Source organism: Triplophysa dalaica, chromosome 10, assembly GCF_015846415.1.
Source record: "Triplophysa dalaica isolate WHDGS20190420 chromosome 10, ASM1584641v1, whole genome shotgun sequence".
Taxonomy (NCBI): Eukaryota; Metazoa; Chordata; class Actinopteri; order Cypriniformes; family Nemacheilidae; genus Triplophysa; species Triplophysa dalaica.
The window spans coordinates 1254565-1275222 of NC_079551.1; the positions used below are offsets into that span (position 1 = coordinate 1254565).

The 20658-nt window shown below is 37.7% G+C and overlaps 1 protein-coding gene across 6 annotated transcripts; it reads left to right on the forward strand.

Annotated features, from left to right (window-relative positions):
* Positions 1 to 78: 78 nt before the first annotated feature.
* LOC130429665 (phenolphthiocerol/phthiocerol polyketide synthase subunit B-like) lies at positions 79 to 20597 on the forward strand. 6 transcript variants are annotated; one of them, XM_056758360.1, is made up of 8 exons: positions 79 to 505; positions 1060 to 1172; positions 1309 to 1462; positions 5262 to 5422; positions 5554 to 5760; positions 8177 to 8358; positions 8448 to 8658; positions 19516 to 20597. In XM_056758360.1, the coding sequence occupies exons 2-8, from the start codon at positions 1115 to 1117 to the stop codon at positions 19665 to 19667; spliced, it is 1125 nt and encodes a 374-aa protein (XP_056614338.1). In that variant the 5' UTR covers positions 79 to 505; positions 1060 to 1114; the 3' UTR covers positions 19668 to 20597. The 6 variants fall into 6 exon arrangements, with proteins under 6 accessions (XP_056614338.1, XP_056614337.1, XP_056614340.1 ...); XM_056758359.1 differs by having other exon boundaries at positions 80 to 505; positions 19513 to 20597; XM_056758362.1 differs by having other exon boundaries at positions 80 to 505; positions 8448 to 8654.
* Positions 20598 to 20658: the final 61 nt, after the last annotated feature.

The following is a 20658-nucleotide window of genomic DNA, read 5'->3' on the forward strand; positions in this document are numbered from 1 at the left end:
TTCGATTTGGTGAACCGGTTCAACCAGCCATCAGTAATCAGAATGTTGAGTAAGCGCGTGCGTCAGATGTTGAAGGGTAAAAACTAAAATCTGATGTTCTAGTCTTGCAATATTATTTTTATTATTGTTTGCCACACCCACATACAGCGATAGGCAATTCCGTTTCACTTTGTTAGTTTAAAAACCCGGAAGGTACTTAGAAGATCGAGTTTGTCAAGGTTGTGCTGTAGATGATGTATCAGTGGTTCGAGCATTGCAACAGTTAACTAAGAAGTTGCGTGTTTAAATGCCAGTGAATGCACCAACTGTTAAGATTTATAGCTTGAATGTAATGTATGTCGCTTTGGATATATGCATCTGCTAAATGCATAACTGCAAATCACAGGTCATAATCTACAGCACATCCGTAAATGAAAACAATTTTTTACCTTTTTTATGTTAATTTTTTCACGACCTTGGATTTGTGCATATTTTCTCTTTCATCTGCTGTACTTCGTTGTGAACGGTCAGTGTATATTTCATGATATCATATATTTCTCTTTTAATGGATGGACTTCGATCCATTTTAATTGTATTTAAAGCCTCCTTTTAGATTCGAGGTCTTTTGTGTTTTCAGATTTTAATAAAATAAATGTATCTAAATGTGAGTGTTTTGTGGATATACAAACACGTCTTGTGTCATCGGGCAGTTTAAAAAAAAAAAAATCATTTAACAAAGTATGTTATTGTCTATGTGTTTATATACCATCCTTTAATTGTTTTTATTTAATATTTTAATCATTATTAAAATGAATTTATAATTAATTATCCTATTTTTTTCTATTACTGTGATCCGGAGCCCTCCAGAATGTTTTAAGAGTTCTAAATGTTTTTACATTTACATTTTAGGCATTTGGCAGACGCTTTTATCCAAAGCTACTTGCATTGCATTTATCCTATACATTTTACATAGGTATTTACATGGTTATGGTATTTGCTATAATTGTGTTTAGTTTTTTGTTTGTTATAATCGATAAACTGTTTCTGTTTGATTTATATTCAATGCAGTTTTGTTGTCAGGTTAATCATACAGTAAAATAAACAGCTAAACAGCACATGAGCCTCAAGAAACAAGATGGATGATGATGCTTCAGATGTTGCTATTGTTGGCATTGGATGCCATTTCCCAGGAGGTACGTTCTTAAAATAATTTAATAATTGTCTAATAGTTGTATAAATTACAGATTTAATTCAATTAATACGTTATTAAAAGGATTATAGGCATCTGAAGTTGTATAATTTGACATTTGAAAATTTCATATTTTTCAGGTGAGGGACTTGAAAACTTCTGGAGGGTCCTTATTAATGGAAAGAACTGTGCCGTACAAATACCAAATGACAGATTTGACCTCAGTCAATGGTACGATTCAGATGACAGTAAGCCGGGAAAAACTTACACAGCAAAAGCAGCACTTATTGATGGGTATGACTTATTTCCTTAAGATTTTGTGGATAAATTAATACATTAAATATAGCTATAAAATGTGACAATATAAAGCGATTTGTGATTTCTGTCAGCTGTAAATTTGTGAAAAGTTTTGATGTGTTTTCATGGAAATATTGGACAAATGTTGTTTAAACAGCATGAAAGTAAATATCTTCATTATACGTTTTTCCAATTTCTCAGTTGAGTGTCTAAGTCATCAAATCCAACCTTATATTATCTTAATCACTGTCTGGTTGCCTTAAACACAGCAAACTGTTAACTAGTCTTTGAACATACATTTTACACAGCGGATAACACAGTGTTACATCTAATCTAACTATGTGAACATGCATATGAGACAACGAAACTTAAACAATGATAATTCCATAAACTGAAATAGTAATTGAAATTACAATATCAGGGGAAGCAATTGACAATTAAGATTTTAAAATGTCCGCATTTTCTCATAAATCTATCCATATTGATCTATAATAGAAGGATAGTGACATAAGGGATGGCTGGATAATACATGTGTGGAAATATGTCTATTATAGACAGATGTACAGACAATACTAACTTCTAGTTTACATTTAAAATAGTATAGTTATTTGAACAGAATTTTTTAGTAAGTGCGTCACAATTATCATTTGTTGCAGAGATGTCGATGTTGCTTGTGTAAAAATCTGATTAATCAAATTCAAATATTTTTTGAGTCATTGACCTAAAACAAAGTGTTTGTGCTCAGCTCTACACAACATATTGTCAATGATGGAGGGACGATGTCACACAGAAACTGGAGTAGGGTGAATGAATTTAACATAAAAATTGAACTCCGGAACAAACAGGGTAATCCAAAACGTGTTAGGGTGAAACCAATAAATCTAAAACATCCAGGAGACGATCAGAGAACAGCAAAAACGTCCACGGAACAAAACAGGATAATCCAACGGGTAACAAAACTTCCACAGAAACATTCATACGTAGGTACATACATTGCATTAATACCAGACAAAGAACCAAGGGCAAGTGAGAATACATAGTGTCTGGGTTATTGTGTGCAGGTGCAAAAGTCAATGAAAGACTCCTGAGTGAAAAAAGGCCATCCTGGGGCAAAAACTGGGAAAACAGACTACTAGTACATTCATTTGCATACTGAACGACCAAGAACACAATATGCAAATAAAAATTAAGAGGAATTAAGAGGAATAACTAACAAGTATATATATAAATGAACACAATACAATATTTGCAGTAATCGTTTTGTTCGGCAGTCCGTAGGATTGGCCTCATGGTCGCCATCTCAGTTTGTAATCGCTACTGTATGTGATGTGCGGAGGTAATTATTTACGCGAGTTGTGATTCGGCACTGCTCAATGTGCGGATGAGTCTGATGTTCTGAGTGGCCTGTGACAGTGCCAAGGTGAGAATCTTCACTGTACACCAGTAGCGCATAATAAACACACATAGCATGGCAGATGATATAACACAAAACTAATAAGAACATAAACAGACACAAACAGCGCAAATGGAGGCTGTGTTGAAGTGAGGTCCTGGTAAGTATTTTGTTATTTCTCATGGAAACTCCCGTGAAGTGCACAGGTGTTGTGCCGAAAAATGCACCCCTGCCAGATTAAGCACCCCCTTCAACTACACGCTGTCCGATTGGCTAATTCTAACCACTCCCCTCCCCTAACACCCAATCCTCACCCTAACCATTGTGGGGATGAGGGGGTGCATAATCTGGCAGGGGTGCATTTTTCAGCATAACACATGTTAGAAGATCCCCGAACGCGGGTCTCAAATGCTGACAGGCACAGTCATAAATCATTATACACCATACAACTATATAAACTATATGCAAAGCCTTGCCATCATATCAGGGATATAAATCCGTAAATCCGTGCCAATTCGCGCCACATGAAATACAGATGTGGGGAGGTAAAGTAATTTCAAAATCACACGAGATCTCCAGATAATATCCCCTTCTAATAGGTCTTAAATACATTTATCATAATGAACATAACAAAGAGAGAAAGAACAAGCGACGAAACAGTTCCCTTCTGTATTAACAACAAGTGCGCAACGGTTTTGTGTCTATTAAAATATTAAAAAGTTATTTCCTGCTCAGAAGAAATAAAGCGATGTCTGGATCCGTTTACAATCCTTTCAGATCACGGAGTTCCCGTCACCTTTGAAATGCCTTGCCCATATTAATTCTGGTTTTATCACAAGTCTAAACACATTCCCTGTTTCTATGTAAACTGCCATCATTTCGTTCTTTCTTCATTTCTCAAATGATGAATCCCCAGATGTCAACACTGCTTGGTGTTTATAAGTAAAATTAATAAAAGCTGCATTAAATAATAGGAAACGTTGATTGATGAGTTGATTGTGAGTACAAACCGCCTGTCACTCGCATCCATGCGCAGGATTGCAGCCGGTTCCCTTCGTTCTGTGTACAAACGTGACGAAATTACCATAGACTTTCTCTCTTTTCATTAAACCAATGTTAAGTTTGTGTTGTAACATTGTTTTGTTGTAACAAAATGTTAAATAAAGCATTAAAAAAAAAGGATTTTCTGAAGAGTCGACCCGAGTCCAGCGAGGGTATTGACAGAGTTTTAAACATCGTTCTTTCGTGTTGTTAGGAACGACTCACGAGTCAAGTGCAGGTAGCTGAATATTTATTAATATTCCAGGCAGGGAACAAACAACAGTTGAAATGACAAGGAATCTGACAACAATGGGGACTTGGCAAAGTCACAAAAAGGCTCGAGCGCTCGGCCGAAAACAAATAGGGAGTTTCTCTTTGAAGTGAGGAACAGCAAGGGAGTTCAGTCAAGTGAATCAGTAAAAATGAAAAGGTAAATCCGCCCAACGAGGGCCAACAAAAAATCCTCCTGCTGATGGCAGGTAAAGGGACGTAATGCCGCTCACGAAGGCCAAGGGAAAATCCACCAGCTGTAGGCAGGCAAAAATGCAAACGCAAGTCCGCCGACGCGGCTAGAATCCTCCCACTGTAATGGGTTTCCTTGAGAGGAGAGAAAGTCACCCTCAATGGCTCTGCTGAAGTCCCGGGAGCATAGATTGATTCCCTATGATGTTGAAGTTAGTTCCCTTGCATCTAGAGGTGAGATCCTGGATCTTAGGAGCGTTGACAGTGAGCAAGACAGAGGTAGGTATTTGATGTGGTAACTCAGCTCAGGAGCCTAGACAAGACAAACGGTTATTGACACGAAAATCCGCCAGGGCAAAACAGGACTAGACAAGACAAGGTTTGGTTAAAGACCAAAAAACGGACTGACAACGGACAAGAGAAGACAAGGGGAATATAAGGACAATTGGGCTAGAAGAAAACAAGGAACAGCTGGGAAAAATCAGGAAACCCAGGTGCAGAGTCTTAACTAATAATGAGGGAGTAAACAAGGTAACGAGGTGAGTGGATGAAATGCAGACACTAAATAAACTGAAAGACTAGGAAAAACAAAACCCCACGTGCTCGACAACCCCAACAAGAAATAAGTGTAACAATCTCACAGACGCTAGACCAGAGACCTGACACGTGTACTTAATCAATAATTGGTTTTAGCTCATTTTTACTCAAAAGAACTTGCGGACTGCCGCTTTAATGAATTAAAGACATTAATAGGACTATGTAAATATATACGTTACCATTTAAATACAGGATGCTACAAAATATTCCATGAAATGCTCATGCTATAGTACGTTTTTTAATTAAGATCGTTTCAAATGTATAAAATATCTACATATTTTAAACCTGTTTATCCTTATTTAGTTTAAATGAATTTGACTACAAGTTCTTTGGCATCACTGAAGCTGAATCATCCTGCATGGACCCTCAGCATAAACTTTTGCTACAGTGCACATACAGAGCCCTCGAGGATGCTGGGATACCAATGGAAAAGGCCAGTGGAACAAGTACAGGAGTGTTTTTGGGTAATGTAACTAGTATAATTACCTCCTCACTGCGAAGTTGTGTTTTATTGTATAGAATTTAGAACGATTATTGTAATTAATGATCGTCTCATCCAAAAACATCTAGTTGAACATGAACTTTCTTATTTCAGGTGTAATGAACAGAGACTTTGAGTTGGGCAATGTGAAGATTAGTCCAAAGATCATAAACCACTCTTCTTCTACTGGTTCAGCGATGAGCATAGCTGCCAACCGCATCTCCTACACATTTAACTTCACTGGTCCTTCACTGTCGATTGACTGTGCCTGCTCCTCATCACTTGTTGCCCTTCACTTTGCTTGTCAGGCCATAAAACAAGGTAGTCTTCAATGCAATCTACTAGAACATTTAGATTTTTGTATTGTTACAATTTTCAATTTCTATTTTTAAAATCTGTGACTTTTTAGCAATCCGATAATTGGTTGTTTTACCTCAATTATATGGTGATTAATTGGTTTCTATAGAAGGAGGCCTTAGGAACTTTAAAAATCAAGCATGAAAAGTATTCTTCTTCTTATCAAAGTGGGCTCATCAAACGCCTTTCACATCACTATGAAGATGCTAAAGGTATCCTCCTACGCGTCACTTTTTAACGGCCAAGGTTTCCCCCGAAAATGGTACCCATAGACGCACTGGTTCCAATCATTTAGCGTTAAATAAAGAGACATTTAATTCTTTGCATTTGTACATGTAGAAATTATTTTACGTGACCCTGGGCAAAGTCAGGGTTGTGTTTCCCAAAAGTATCGTTAGGCTGAAGAACGTAACGTAAATTCTGTTGTTCCAGCATAGTTCAATGATTCAAGTGTTACCCGAAACAATCGTTCCAACGATCAATCGCATGCAGCATCTTAAAGTTGCATGGTTGGAACTACAGGTCAAGAGCTGTGTTTAGAAGCATAGTTCCTTTTTATTATGACATGTAGACTTACATGCATCCAGTGTTGTGTGTAACTAGTTACTAAGTAATTAATTACTGTAATCTAATTACTTTTCCCTTGGAAAAGTAAAGTAAGGGATTACTCTAATTATTTCCGTAATTTAATTACAGTTACTTTTGATGTAATTAAACTAAATACTTTGTGTAACATTTGTCTGTGCAGTGGGGGAATTGAACTCAATATTCAAAGACTAACTTTTAAATCCATGCTTTAATGTATAATTCTCACATTTGTAATACTTTACTCACTTAATATTACTTTATGCAGTTTAATATTATTTATTTGAATTAATTTAATAAGCCATTTCATGTCCATCCTTGAATCATTTAACTAATCAAGATTGATAAAGGATATAGAAAGTAATAAGTAATAAGTAGCTAGATACTTTTTGGACAGAGTCATTTGTTTAGTATTCTAATTACACTAATTTTAATTAAATTACATGCTATAGGACCCTGGGAAATCCCTGGGCAGAGTGACGTTTAGGAGGAAACTTATGAATGAATGAAATATTGTGAAATAAAACAATAAAGACAACAAAAGTCGCCGTTAAATGCAATGTATTTTATTGACAGCAATAATTTGACATTAATTCTATATGAACGTATTAATTAGTATATGTATTTACACCACCTGTTTGAAGACATCTACTAGATTGATGAACCAACTTGGAGTTAATTCGGTTTCAGGAAACATTCATACTGTATCTACATCATTAATTAAGACACCCATGCATCGTAATATGGTGGTAAACTATGGAGTTATGTCGTTGTTCAGGAACAACATCCCAGATCGAATTGAAGTGAATTTAGTCTTACTTTACGTTCTCACGCCACGTGAGACACTACGTTAAAACGTAAGCACGTCAGACGTCTTTGCAGATACAAGGCTGCTCTGTTGTTGTCTGTGGGCTGGAGGAGACGGGAGCACTGAATAAAGCCGTGCATTCATACACTTCATTAGCATGTTCATTAAACATGGTAATTTTAATAAAAATAAATCGTGTTTGACTCTAGACAGTGCTTTTAAGACTAATCAGTTATTTGGTATTTGTTTAAAACTGAGAATGCAGTTTTATAAGTGAATGCACTAATGCATCACGTCTTTAATTGATCTTATAAGTGACAGTTAACATGATAAACGCATTAAATGTATGAAAACCAAAAACCTGCTCTCTATGAGGGAAACGCGTTAAGTCTTTACAGCGTGCACATTGTTTTGAGACAATACCAAAGACTGTATAAAAAATGGACGTAGTGTCCGTGACGTCAAGCCTATTTGAAAACGCAAGCAGAATATCGAAGAAAAAATCCCAAAAAGCGAGCAGCAGCGAGCAAAGTTTGTAGGCACGTTTCCGACATTTTTGTTTGCTGCATCCACTCACAAAAATATTTTTTTGATATATTTACGCTATATTATTTATGCAGGTCCTAGCTCCTGCCTGACTAATATCCTTTCTTTTATACTAAAATCCACAGACCCTTTATTTTATGTAATAAATAAGACATTGTTATAAATCCCACTCTGGACCTTTAATGAATTTTAGCATAAAACAAAAAATTCACATTTTTACCCATATAAGGTTTTGTTGGTATTCCAACTAATAATCCCCTGCTATTTATGGTCCAGGATTACATATATTTCATTACTCAGTTCCACGACTGTAAGATCTCAGTTTATCTTTGTTGTGTTGCTATCTATAACTGTGTTAGCAGCCTTATGTGTAATAACATTCCACCTCCAACCACTAACTATTTAACTTCATTTTGTTGTTGTCTCTATTCCTCTCAACAGGTGACTGTGAAATGGCTATGTGTGGGGGTGTGACCTGCATATTGGAGCCAACAGTCTTTGTGGCTCTCTCCAAGGCAAAGATGATCTCCCCTGAAGGCACCAGTAAACCTTTCAGTATGAAAGCAGATGGCTATGGGAGAGGTGAAGGCTGTGGGGTTGTTCTCCTAAAGCCTCTGAAAAAAGTAAACAAAAATACTGATATAACAAACATGTTTAATAAGTATTATTGACTACTGTATGCAATAGCTATATCTGGTCCATATTTTGACAGGCTCTCCAAGATCATGATCATATCTGGGGCATCATTAGCAAAACAGCAGTAAATCAAGATGGCCACACTGTTAGCCCAATCACCAAACCATCCATGATACAGCAGGAAGAGCTGCTTCGAAAAATCTACTCAACAGACACTGATCTGACTAGTGTCCAGTACATTGAGGGTCATGGGACGGGAACTCCTGTTGGAGATCAAGTAGAGGCAGGTAGTATTTCGAAAGTAATTTCCAAAGCAAGACCTCATGAATCTGGACCACTCATCATTGGTTCTGTTAAAAGCAACATTGGACACACAGAATCTGCATCAGGTGTAGCCGGACTTATAAAGATTATTTTGATGATGAAGCATGAAACCTTTGTGCCCTCAGTGTTCTTCTCAGAAGATAATTCCAGTATAGACACTAAATCTCTCAATCTAAAAATCCCCACTACAGCAGAGAAATGGCTGAGTGAAAATGCAGTGAGAACTGCTGGGGTCAATAATTTTGGGTTCGGTGGAACAAATGCACATGCATTAGTCAGACAGTATGTGCAGTCAAAGAAACCAAGAGATCAGATCAGGAAATCACATCAATTCTTTGTAATATCTGCAGCCTCTGAAAAATCATTAAGAAATATTATGGAAGATACTGCAGAACAGATTAGTGCTGGGAATATAACAGATCTACAATCTTTACTGTTCACAGCTGCTTGTAGAAGAAGTCACTTAAAACACAAATATAGGAAAGTATTTCAGACATCATCCTTGACAGACCTTAAAGAGACAATTGCCGATGTGCTAAAGAAAAAGCTTGTACATTCAAAGACAAACTCCATGTTAGTCTTTGTGTTTTGCGGGAATGGTGTATCATATTCTGGTATGTGCAAGCAGCTCCTAAAACAAGAACCTGTTTTTAGAGAAGTCGTCATGAAGATAGAAAGCCTGATGCAGAGCTACACAAGTTTGAACCTGATGGAGAAGTTAGAAAGCAAATCTGATGACTTCACTGATCCAAAAATTGTCCAGCCTCTCCTGTTTGCTATTCAGGTTGCAATATCTTGCGTCCTGAGGCAATGGGGCATAAGTCCTGATGCTGTGCTTGGGCACTCCATTGGAGAGGTCGCTGCAGCTCATTGTTCTGGTTTGTTGTCACTCGAGGATGCAGTCAAAGTCATCCATTATCGCAGTTCTTTGCAAAGCACAGTGACAGGAGGAAAGATGCTGGTTGTCAGTAATATGGCTGTATCTGAAATCTTGAAACACCTTCCATCTTACTCAGGAAGGGTTTGTTTGGCTGCTTACAATAGCCCACAGTCATGCACCCTTTCAGGCAATGCAGATGACATTGACAGATTGCATAAAAATTTAAGCAACTCAGCCAAAGAAAAAGATCTGTTCCTTCACATTCTGGATGTTCCTGCTGCCTATCACAGCCACATGATGGATCCTATTGTACCCAAAGTGAAAGAGAATATAGGCTCATTACAGAGACACAATCTGCTGACAGAATTGTTCTCAACAGTGACCGGTGAAAGTTTGTGCTCCTCAGATTTTATTACTGGTGAATACTGGGCAAGAAATATCAGGGAACCAGTTGCATTTGAACAAGCAGTAAGATCAGCAACTAAAAACAAGAGGAATGTGATCTTTGTTGAGATTGGCCCAAGAAGATCTTTGCAGAGGTACATCACAGAGACTCTGGGTAGTGATGTCACTGTGCTTCCCTCAGTACAGCCAGATAAAGATCATGAGACATTGCTTGCTGTTGTATCCAAATTGTTTGAGCTCGGAGTCAAAGTGGACTGGGAAATGTTTTACAAAGGTTTTGAGACTGAACCATTTCATCACCCACGCTATCAGTTTGATAATGTGAAGAAAGATGTCTTCTTCTCTAAAGTCCAGTTGGCTAGTTCTACCAGCAACCACCCAGTAATTACACCACTGAGTTCAGACAGTTCAGTTTTCAGCTGTGATTTTTTATCTGACTCAGTTGCCTTCCTGCAGGACCACAAACATAATGGTGTTGCTATCCTTCCTGGAGCATTTCATGCTGAATTGGGCCTAGCAGCTTTCATGATGTATGCGAAACCGAAGGTCCCACTCAGTTCTCTGCAGCTCAGCGTCACATTTCACAGTCCATTTGTTCTCACTCAGAATGCCCCAGAAGTAAAAGTAATTCTTGATTCGTCAGGCAATTTAGGACAGAACACATGCAGCTTTCGAGTACAATCCACTTCTGCAATCTATGCATCGGGCACAGTACAGGCAAAACCAGACAGATTACCTGAAGAGCAGTTAATTTCTCTTGACAACATCATTAAAAGATGCTCAATAATTCTGAAGAGTGAAGAGCTCTACAACTATCTTAGTCAGGCAGGATTTGAGTACAGCTCAGTTTTCAGAAATAAGGCAGAAATTTGCTGTGGGGAGGAATTTAGAGAGTGTTTGTCTGTTTTGAAGATTCCCAAAACATTATTGTCCCAGCTACATGACTATTACCTTCACCCTGTTGTCTTGGATTGCTTGATGCAACTTACTATTGGAACTATAATACAAAGGCTTTCACCAAGACCTCAGTTTCCTGCAAAAATAGGTAGCTTGACTGTATTTGAACCATTGCAAGAGGAGATGGTTATATATTTGAGGGAAACACATAGAGGGGATGATGATTTTGACGTTTGTGGCTGCTTAACCAACAAACAAGGCAAGGTTTTGGTTGAGCTCAGCCATGTGCAGATCAAAATGCTGGGAAGTCGTTCTCATGTAGTTGATGAATACTTCTACCACAACAGCATCAGCATCACGGCTGAAGATTCCACATTGAATACATCAATCAAGGCACTGGTCTTTTCTGATGAAACAGGAATTTCTAAAGGTTTGCAAAAGTACCTACACCCAGCATCTAAATATATAAGTTACTCAAATAGCAATACAGTGTTGGAATGTGGACCTGAATTACTTTGGTCGAAGCTGAACATTTCAAATGTGTGGAAAAACTTCCAGGAAATTTTGTTCATGTGGGGTGATGCAGACCTTACATCTCTTAAATCAGATGATGTATTGGACAACATGGCAGGTTGTTGTGAAATTTTCAGAAAGATTGTTGGATACCTCAAGGCTAATCATTTCCCCGGTGCTATCAGAGTTATAACCTATAGGTCCTCTGAGAGTTTAGTGGATTACATAAGTCCTGGGTTTGTACTGTTGGGTATGACAAGAGCATGTGCAGCTGAGTTGTCAGAACTCTCCTTTCAGCTGATTGACTTGGGATCTGTTTCCTCTGAAGATATCAAAGCATTGGCTCAGGTCCTTAGATCATACCCCTGCAGCAAATATCCAGAGCTGATAGTGAAAGAAGGCACAATTCTCAAACCTGAAATCATCCACACACCATTGCCAAACATGAAGAACACACCAAAAAGTGTCCACATGTTGGATGATGAAGCCTTCACCTTGCAAACATCTGATCCATATGAAATAATAAATATATCAGCTACACAAGGGGCCAATTCGGTTGAACCGATTCAGCGACTAAACATTGAGGTTCAACTCAGTAAAATGTGTGTGCATTCATCAGACTACTTTCCTGTCAGCACCTCTGAATTCACTTACGGTCAGACAATTTATTGGAACAAGCACACAACTCAAAACCACAAACTTTTAGCCCTTGATTTCAGTGGGATTGTCACAGCTGTGGGTAAGGATGTTAAGAAAATAAAAGTTGGGGACCATATTGTGTGTTGTTATCCTGTGGCTGCCACCTCCAAAGTCATTCTCCCAGCATCTGTTTGCTACAAAACAAAAAGACTTTCATTCATGACGGACAACCCTTGTGTCTCCTTTTTGGTCCTGGCCTGGGAGATTCTGCATAAAAATTTACCAAAGGCCAAGCATCATAGGAAATTAGGCATTTTCTCGAGTGTTCTTGACTCATCTTTGATGAAGGTTTTAACTACCTCTGCAAACAAATCAGGTTGGATCATCAGAGTGAGCACACAGGAGGATCAGATTGCTTGTGATTTTAGCGAGGTTGAAGGAGCTGTTCTTCTTCCTCCATATAATGAAAGGATAATTGAAACAGTTACCAAACATAAAGTCATCAAAGATGTTGTTCTTGTCTGTGACATTCCAGTAGATCCTAAAACATTCAGATGTACCAATACTGAAGTTCACATCCATTTCCTCTTCATGTCTCAAATAATGCAGAAATGGTCTCTGCATACAAATATGCCAAAAGTCTACCGCTGGCTGAAATCCATGCATTTGGACAGAAAGTCTTTGGCTTTCAACACAACAACCTTTCAAAGAGGGAATTCTCAAGACATTGATCCCCTCTCTGTAAAAGAATCTGATTCATACTTCACAAGTCAAGTTCTACCCATCATGATCCTGAATAATGATTACAAGAACCAGCTGTCAGACATTCCAATGATGCCTAAACTCAGTGTTTTCAAGAAAAAATCAGTCTATATCGTCACAGGTGGTCTGACAGGGCTGGGATATGAGACAGTGAAGTTCATTGCTCAGAAAGGAGGAGAAAATATTGTAATTCTTTCAAGGAGCAGTCCAAATACTCAGATTCAACAAGATATACAGAATGTCATGGATCATTATGGTTCTGTCATTAAGTGTCTACAGTGTGATGTTTCCATATCAGAACAAGTTCAACAAGCAATTCTTCATATTGGAAAACTTTTTCCATCCAGTTCAATCAAAGGAGTCTTTCACAGTGCAGTTGTCCTGCATGATGGGCTAATTGAAAGTCTTGACAAATCGCTTTATGAGAAAGTCATGAGACCAAAAGTTAATGGAGCACTTAACCTTCACCGTGCTACTAAACAATGTCATCTGGATTACTTTGTGTGCTATTCCTCGATCTCCGCCTTCATTGGCAACGCATCACAGACAAACTATGCAGCTGCTAATACATTCATGGACACTTTCTGCCAGTACCGCAGAAATATTGGACTTTCAGGACAGTCAATCAACTGGGGGGCTTTGAATCTTGGTCTCCTGTTGAACAAAGTGCATGTCCAAAGATTTCTTGAGGCAAAGGGAATCATGCTACTGGAAAGACCAGAAATTCTTGAATGTCTGGAGCAATCCCTCTTGATTAATAAACCTCAACAGGTTGTATGCAAGTTCAATTTCAAAAACAACTTGCATAATGTCCTCAGTCAAAACAAGTCTTTGAGTGCCCGACTTTACAGACTAATAGAGGAAGCCGTGAGGAAAGACAGAATTATCTTATCCAGACCTGAGCAGCCCATCACATCACCACATGAATATATGAGGTCACTGATTAGTGAAACAACTGGTGTTGAAATGAATGAACTGAATGATGAGACTCATCTTTTCGATTTAGGCATTGATTCAATGTTAGCCATGACTGTGCAAAATAATATCTTCAAAGAGAGAGGTGTGAATGTCCCTCTAGTGACTCTACTGGATCCAAATAGTACACTGTCAAGTCTCATAAAAATCCTGGAGGAGAATTCTGTAGAAGACTAAATGAGCAAAGATCAAAGCATATCCACAAATCTATAGTGACAATTGTATTGTTCAAGAGCAATAAGACTGCATGGAAATCCATGACATTTTCATGTAAATGTTCTTTGTATAATTAATAGATTTGGTTCATTTTTATTGCTAAAATAATTATTTTAACTGTAGTTAATGTTTAGCTTGACCCTTGTTTCTCAGGTTATGTACCTCGTTTCTCAGGTTTTGTACCAGGAAACCAGGTTTTGTACAAATAGTTCTAGGTGAAATCCTACCTATAATCTTGCATCTTTTGTGTACCTATCAAACCATTGCTTTTATGTTTTTATAATTGTTTTTATACCAATGTTTTTATTCTTATTTTTTACGTTTTGTGCTGAGATTCTGATAGATATACACTAAGGGGGGTTTCCCTGACAAGGATTAGCTTCAGCCTGGACTATGCTTTAGTTAAAATATGAAATTTAAGTCAATTTTAAATAATTACCTTTACAAATCTTAAGAGAACACAATCACACTGATAGATTTATATGTATCAATGTAAGTTGTTTTACTTCATTTGATAAACCACTAACAAACAATGCCCGAAGAGTACCATGATATTTTTAAAATGGTGTATAATAAACTGATACAAGATTGTTTATTGTAAAAACTACCTATACTATACTACTCCATGTGACTGCATAAAACTGGTCTGTCTCTTCTCCTAGTTGAATGTTATGTTTGGGCAAGGATGGATATCTCTTATAGGGGAACTCACAGAATGAATTACCCACCCTCAAGTGGATCAGTTGCATTGGTGTCTATGGGAGGGAGTAAGAAAGCTTCCAACCCCATCAAAACTTTATTGATTTTCTGTTGTGAAGATGAACGGATGTCATGAATTGGGGAGAGTAATTCATGGCAGTATTTTAACATTTTCAGCAGAGTTCCCCTTTGAATTGCTAGAACTCAAAAAATCAGACTCTCAACGCAAAATTGATCAAATATGGGGGAAACAAAGTGGGGGGAAATGTTTTTTGATTTTAATCCTATCACAAATTCAAAATACATTGTTTTTGCATTGTTTTTGATTCTTTAAATTGATTAAACCATTAAACCAAAAGATTGTGTTTATGAAGGGGGAAAACGCAATATTGAATGAGAAACGGTGGAAAACATGCCTTGTAAACCTGAATCTGCGGTCGGAAAGAGACGAGCCGAATGACTTTCTAAAATGCTCAACGAGGTCAAGCCTTGTCATAAACACTACCTGCTGTTCAATGTCCTTTCCAACCGAAAAAACGTAATAAATCTGGCATTGCTTTTCTTCCCAAATAGAAGTCCATTATAAGGAAACCCCTTAACATAGCCTACCGAAACAATGACAACGTCAAAACAAATTTCTATTAAATTCAAATCAAAATCACGTGTTTGAAAACAATCTTTCAGTGATCTATTTTTATTGATCGACAAAAGCAGGCAAACTCTCTGTGTCCTGCTCGGTTCTAGTACTTCTCTGGGGCGATGACGGCATGTAGATAAAATATCATAACTAATTTGAAAGTGAGGGGGACACAAACAGGATTTTCCCTATACCCAGTGGATATTGCGCACATGAATTTTGTCCATATAAATGGGTAATTGTCAAATCTAACACGGGTCAATTATGGAATACCTCAGGGATCGGTTTTAGAACCCTTGCTATTCTCCATATACATGTTGCCCCTTTGCAAGATTATTAAAAAACATGGAATTAGTTTCCATTCTTATGCAGATGATACTCCGCTATATATCTCATCAAGACCAGATGATTCCTTTCAGCTATACCAATTGACAGAGTGCATGCAAGACATACAACATTGGATGACTAGTAATTTCCTCCTTTTAAATTCCAATAAAAATTACTTATTGGACCAAAGACATGTAAACAGAATATTTCGGATTATAATTTGCAAATCGAAGGCTTCGCTGTTACTCCTACAAATACATTTAAAGACCTAGGCGTTATATTAGACACCAACCTGTCATTAGACTGTCACATCTCAAATGTTACAAAATCAGCCTTCTTCCACCTCAGAAATGACAACTACAAAAGAAACTACAAAATATTCTATATGTTGCTAACGCAGACACGCTAATTCATGCATTTGTGACCTCAAGACTTGACTATTGAAATCCATTTTTTAGTGGTTGTCCTGCATCATCAAATAAACTACAGCTATATAATGTAGAGATCTGGGAGTGAGAGAGAATAACACAGAGGTGTATTTGCATCAAGCTAATTTATTTCCACACAGACAGCCCGTTATATTTAGGCTACAGAAAAAACACATGAAAATCTGCAAGCAATCATATGTCTAGGGTTTCATATTATGATCAAATAAGATACAGTTAACATCTGCAACCAATTATGTGTAGAGTTTGTTTTATGATCTATAAGGAATGTAAGCCATACTGTAGGCCCTGCCCATATTCATTCATGTGGGGAACTAAATAATCGAGATACTGGCCCGGTTACGTGCCCAAGGTTCCCACACTCCCTTCCGGGTTCAGGTGGTGAACCATCAGGGAACGAAGGTTACAGACGTAACCGAGATGTTTTAATGGATGTTAACGGGGTTTGTTTGTCGTTACGGGTTCTCCAGTCTGAAGTATTACAGTCTCTCCAATCTCCATATAATAAGAGTATCTCTGACACGACTCTTTTATCAACGCATGTTCAGTGAATACAGTTTAGAAAGTTAGAAAAATATTTTACCCAACAAAACCCGTCTTTCAAAAGACATGTGCTACTCCACAGACCCAGATGACGTTGGGCCTATTTTAGGGTGAACATTTTATATTTCAACCTGACTCAATAAAGATATAGGCCTAATGTCCATAACTTGTTATGTTGTGTTACTTTTATGTTACGTTAGGGTTAGTTGATCCTTGTAGTCAGTATAAGAGTATTTAATGAACACAGACGTACCTTAAAACTTTTCAAAGAGACTAGGCAACTGCCGATGAGTTTTTCCCTCACAAAAGCATCCATTTGATTTACTGACTAGTTCAAAAAATGACATTATGAATTACACCACTTAATACATTAAGAAACCACACGTGCAGCAAATCAACTCATTAAATATAGGCTAGCACACTCTTTTTATCACATGCACACACCTTGAAATGTTTGGCTTAAAACAGAGGGAGCAATATAATTGATTGGCCACTTAATGTCCAGAGTGGAACCCCGAGAGAGGCGTTCCTGAACCGTGAATGCTTGCCCGCGCTCGCGGGGCACTCGCCGGTTTGACAAAAATTTTGTTCAATCCTCACTAAAGATCATAAACTTAGCTTACATGTGATGATTTTGCCTTGTCGCGCATCTTCACAGGACTATGCGAGTCAATTTATGTAATGGTGATCTGAGATAACAGTTGCTGGTCGTCTATATAACATCACTAATGTTAGTTAAGACACTGTTTCCTGGCAAAATGATATAAATTCTTCTCATTTCAATAAATATTCACTTAAAACATAAAAACGTACCTTTAAATTGCTACAAACAGTGACTTTGCCTCTTTGTTCTTTATAAAAATGAAAGTTGCGAAGTACACTTAACGTCTTCAGGGCGGTAAGCGCTCGAGACTCTTCAAATAACCCAGCGGTGGGCAGATACAACCCAGCACATTAACCCACCGGGTTTAACCCAACACCTTGAAAACTAAAACTACCCAAAAAGTGTTTAACATGTGAAAAAATAACCCAGCAAATCAACCCAACGGACTCAACCCAGCCTTTTTTAGAGTTCACATTTACATTTATTCATTTGGCAGATGCTTTTAATCAAAGCGACTTACATTGCAGCGACTATACATTTATACTTAGGTATGTGCCATCTCCTGGGATTGAACCAACAACCTTGTTAACGCAATGCTCTTACAACTGAGCTACAGGAAAGCTGTACACAAGCACAGGGGACCGACCAATCACAACAGCCTGAGAAGGTCGCTGATATGGTTTGGGTCGGACATCTTGAAACACACGCTCTAAGCGGGGAACCGATCAAGACAGATCTGGTCAGCTCTACCAATCAGAGTATTTCGGTAGGAGGCACTTTATTTGGACCAGAAGAAATCCAGTTGTTTTGTTAAAAGAAGGGCAGCAGTGAACAATAGACGTGAATTATGTGAAATATAAAGCTTTTTTAATAGAAACACGAACATCCATTGTTGAACACTGGAAAAACATAATCAAAGCCTCTAAAATCGCAAAAGACTGGGTCCTCTAAATAATCAATCAAAACGTTGGTTAAATGAAAGTATGCAATAGCAAAAATGGTCCCTGTCAGTGTTTTAATATTATACTATTATGTTGTTCATTAACATTATTGGTGCATTATTGTGTATCTAAGGTGGATTCATTTAATGAACAGTTGGGCTGTTTTAATCTTCATAAATGCATCATATCCTCTAAAACAAAAAAAAGTCAAAAAGTCAGAAATGTCTCTGCTGTGTCCCGCTTCTGTTGGCTTCATGGACATACTCTCACCTAAAGGATTATAAGGAACACCATACTAATACTGTGTTTGACCTCCTTTCGCCTTCAGAACTGCCTTAATTCTACGTGGCATTGATTCAACAAGGTGCTGAAAGCGTTCTTTAGAAATGTTGGCCCATATTGATAGGATAGCATCTTGCAGTTGATGGAGATTTGTGGGATGCACGAAGCTCCCGTTCGACCACATCCCAAAGATGCTCTATTGGGTTGAGATCTGGTGACAGTGGGGGCCATTTTAGTACAGTGAACTCATTGTCATGTTCAAGAAACCAATTTGAAATGATTGGAGCTTTGTGACATGGTGCATTATCCTGCTGGAAGTAGCCATCAGAGGATGAGTACATGATGGTCATAAAGGGATGGACATGGTCAGAAAAAATGCTCAGGTAAGCCGTGGCATTTAAACGATGCCCAATTGGCACTAAGGGGCCTAAAGTGTGACAAGAAAACATCCCCCACACCATTACACCACCACCATAATTACATTAATGAGAAATTGAACAGGTGTTCCAAATAATCCTTTAGGTGAGTGTATAACGCTGTGTCCTTTAAAGACTGAATCCTGTTTTTTTAAGTTTGCGACATCAGAAGGTTTTGGCGAATTGAGACACAGCTTAAGTCATGTATACTTACATTTACATTTGGTCATTAAGCAGACGCTTTTATCCAAAGCGATTTACAGACGCTGGAAACAATGGAATCAATTGGAGTAAATCCAATAAAAAACTAATCTCTAGTATTTTTTTGAAAGTAGAAAAGAGATAGAACTCAGAAGTGATCTCTCAGGTGTTGATTTATTCAAAGCCTAGTTAACAGTTCGGTTTTAATATGATGCTGTGTTTAAGGCAACCAGACAGTGATTAAGATAATATAAGGTTGGATTTGATGACTTAGACACTCAACTGAGAAATTGGAAAAACGTATAATGAAGACATTTAGTTTTATGCTGTTTAAACAACCTTTGTCCAATATTTCCATGAAAACACATCAAAACTTTTCACAAATTTACAGCTGACAGAAATCACAAATCGCTTTATATTGTCACATTTTACAGCAGATGGAGAGCTTGGGCCTGCCATTTCACGAAAGCCAGCGTGCACTGAGTCCATCATCGCCCTGGAGCCCGAGCCTGAAGACCCATCTGACCAAGTGCATGAGCCACAACACCGTGCGTCGCAATGGGAGTGCTGGTTGAGATGGAGGGCTTAGTGGGAACGGCTACACTCCTGCCGCTGAGGTTGTGCTGCAACTGGCCTCTGGCATTATGAACTGTGATATTGGGGAGGATTTAATTGACAGTTCCCCTGTACCTCCAGTGTCTCCTGTAAGCCCTATGTGTTCCTCAAATCCTTGTGTGCTATTATTTGGATGTTTCGTTTAGTTGTGTTTTCATGCTCCTGTTATTACTGCCTGTTGATTTATTAAAAATACTTTGAATTCGATTTATACACAGCCATTCCGTGACAGTTTCAAACCTGTATACATTTTTTGTTCTGTCGAACACAAAGATATTTGGAACAATGTTAGCAATTCTCCGATTCATTCACTATCACAGTATACGATTTTTAGTTCTGTTGAACACAAATGAGATATTTTTAAGAATTTAGGTAAACAAACAGTTCTAGGGCATCATTGACTAGCATTCAATTTGTCCTTCTATGGTTGTGAATGATGTCTAATATCTGACAATTGCTGACATTCCTCCAAATATCTTTCTCTGTGTTGATAACAAAGTAATTTATACATGTATGTAATTATGTGAGGATAAATTATGATAGAATTAAAATGTATGAGTGAACTATCCCTTAAAGCAATCACTACCAGTGCATTTTACAAGTATAACAAATGGTTTACAATCAAACAAAGGCCTTTTTATGATATTGTATCATGTTTCTTGGAGTTTTACTACATGGGTTCATTCAAAGATTATGTCTTGTTATCAGTAAGACATTTAAAACAAACCCTTGTCTAAATCCTGATGAATGCAATTGTACAGTACTGCAAAGGTCCAAAAATAAAACAAATTTAATGTTTGTTTAAAAATAAATTAACTGCAAGAGTAAAACAAAACAAATAGAAAATATTAAAAGTAGATATGCATTCAATTGATTGACAAGCCTCCAATTGTGGCAGATTTATCCAATATCGTCTCTCACAGCTGTGAAAATATTTTGCAAGTCACCAATGTAATGACAACTTC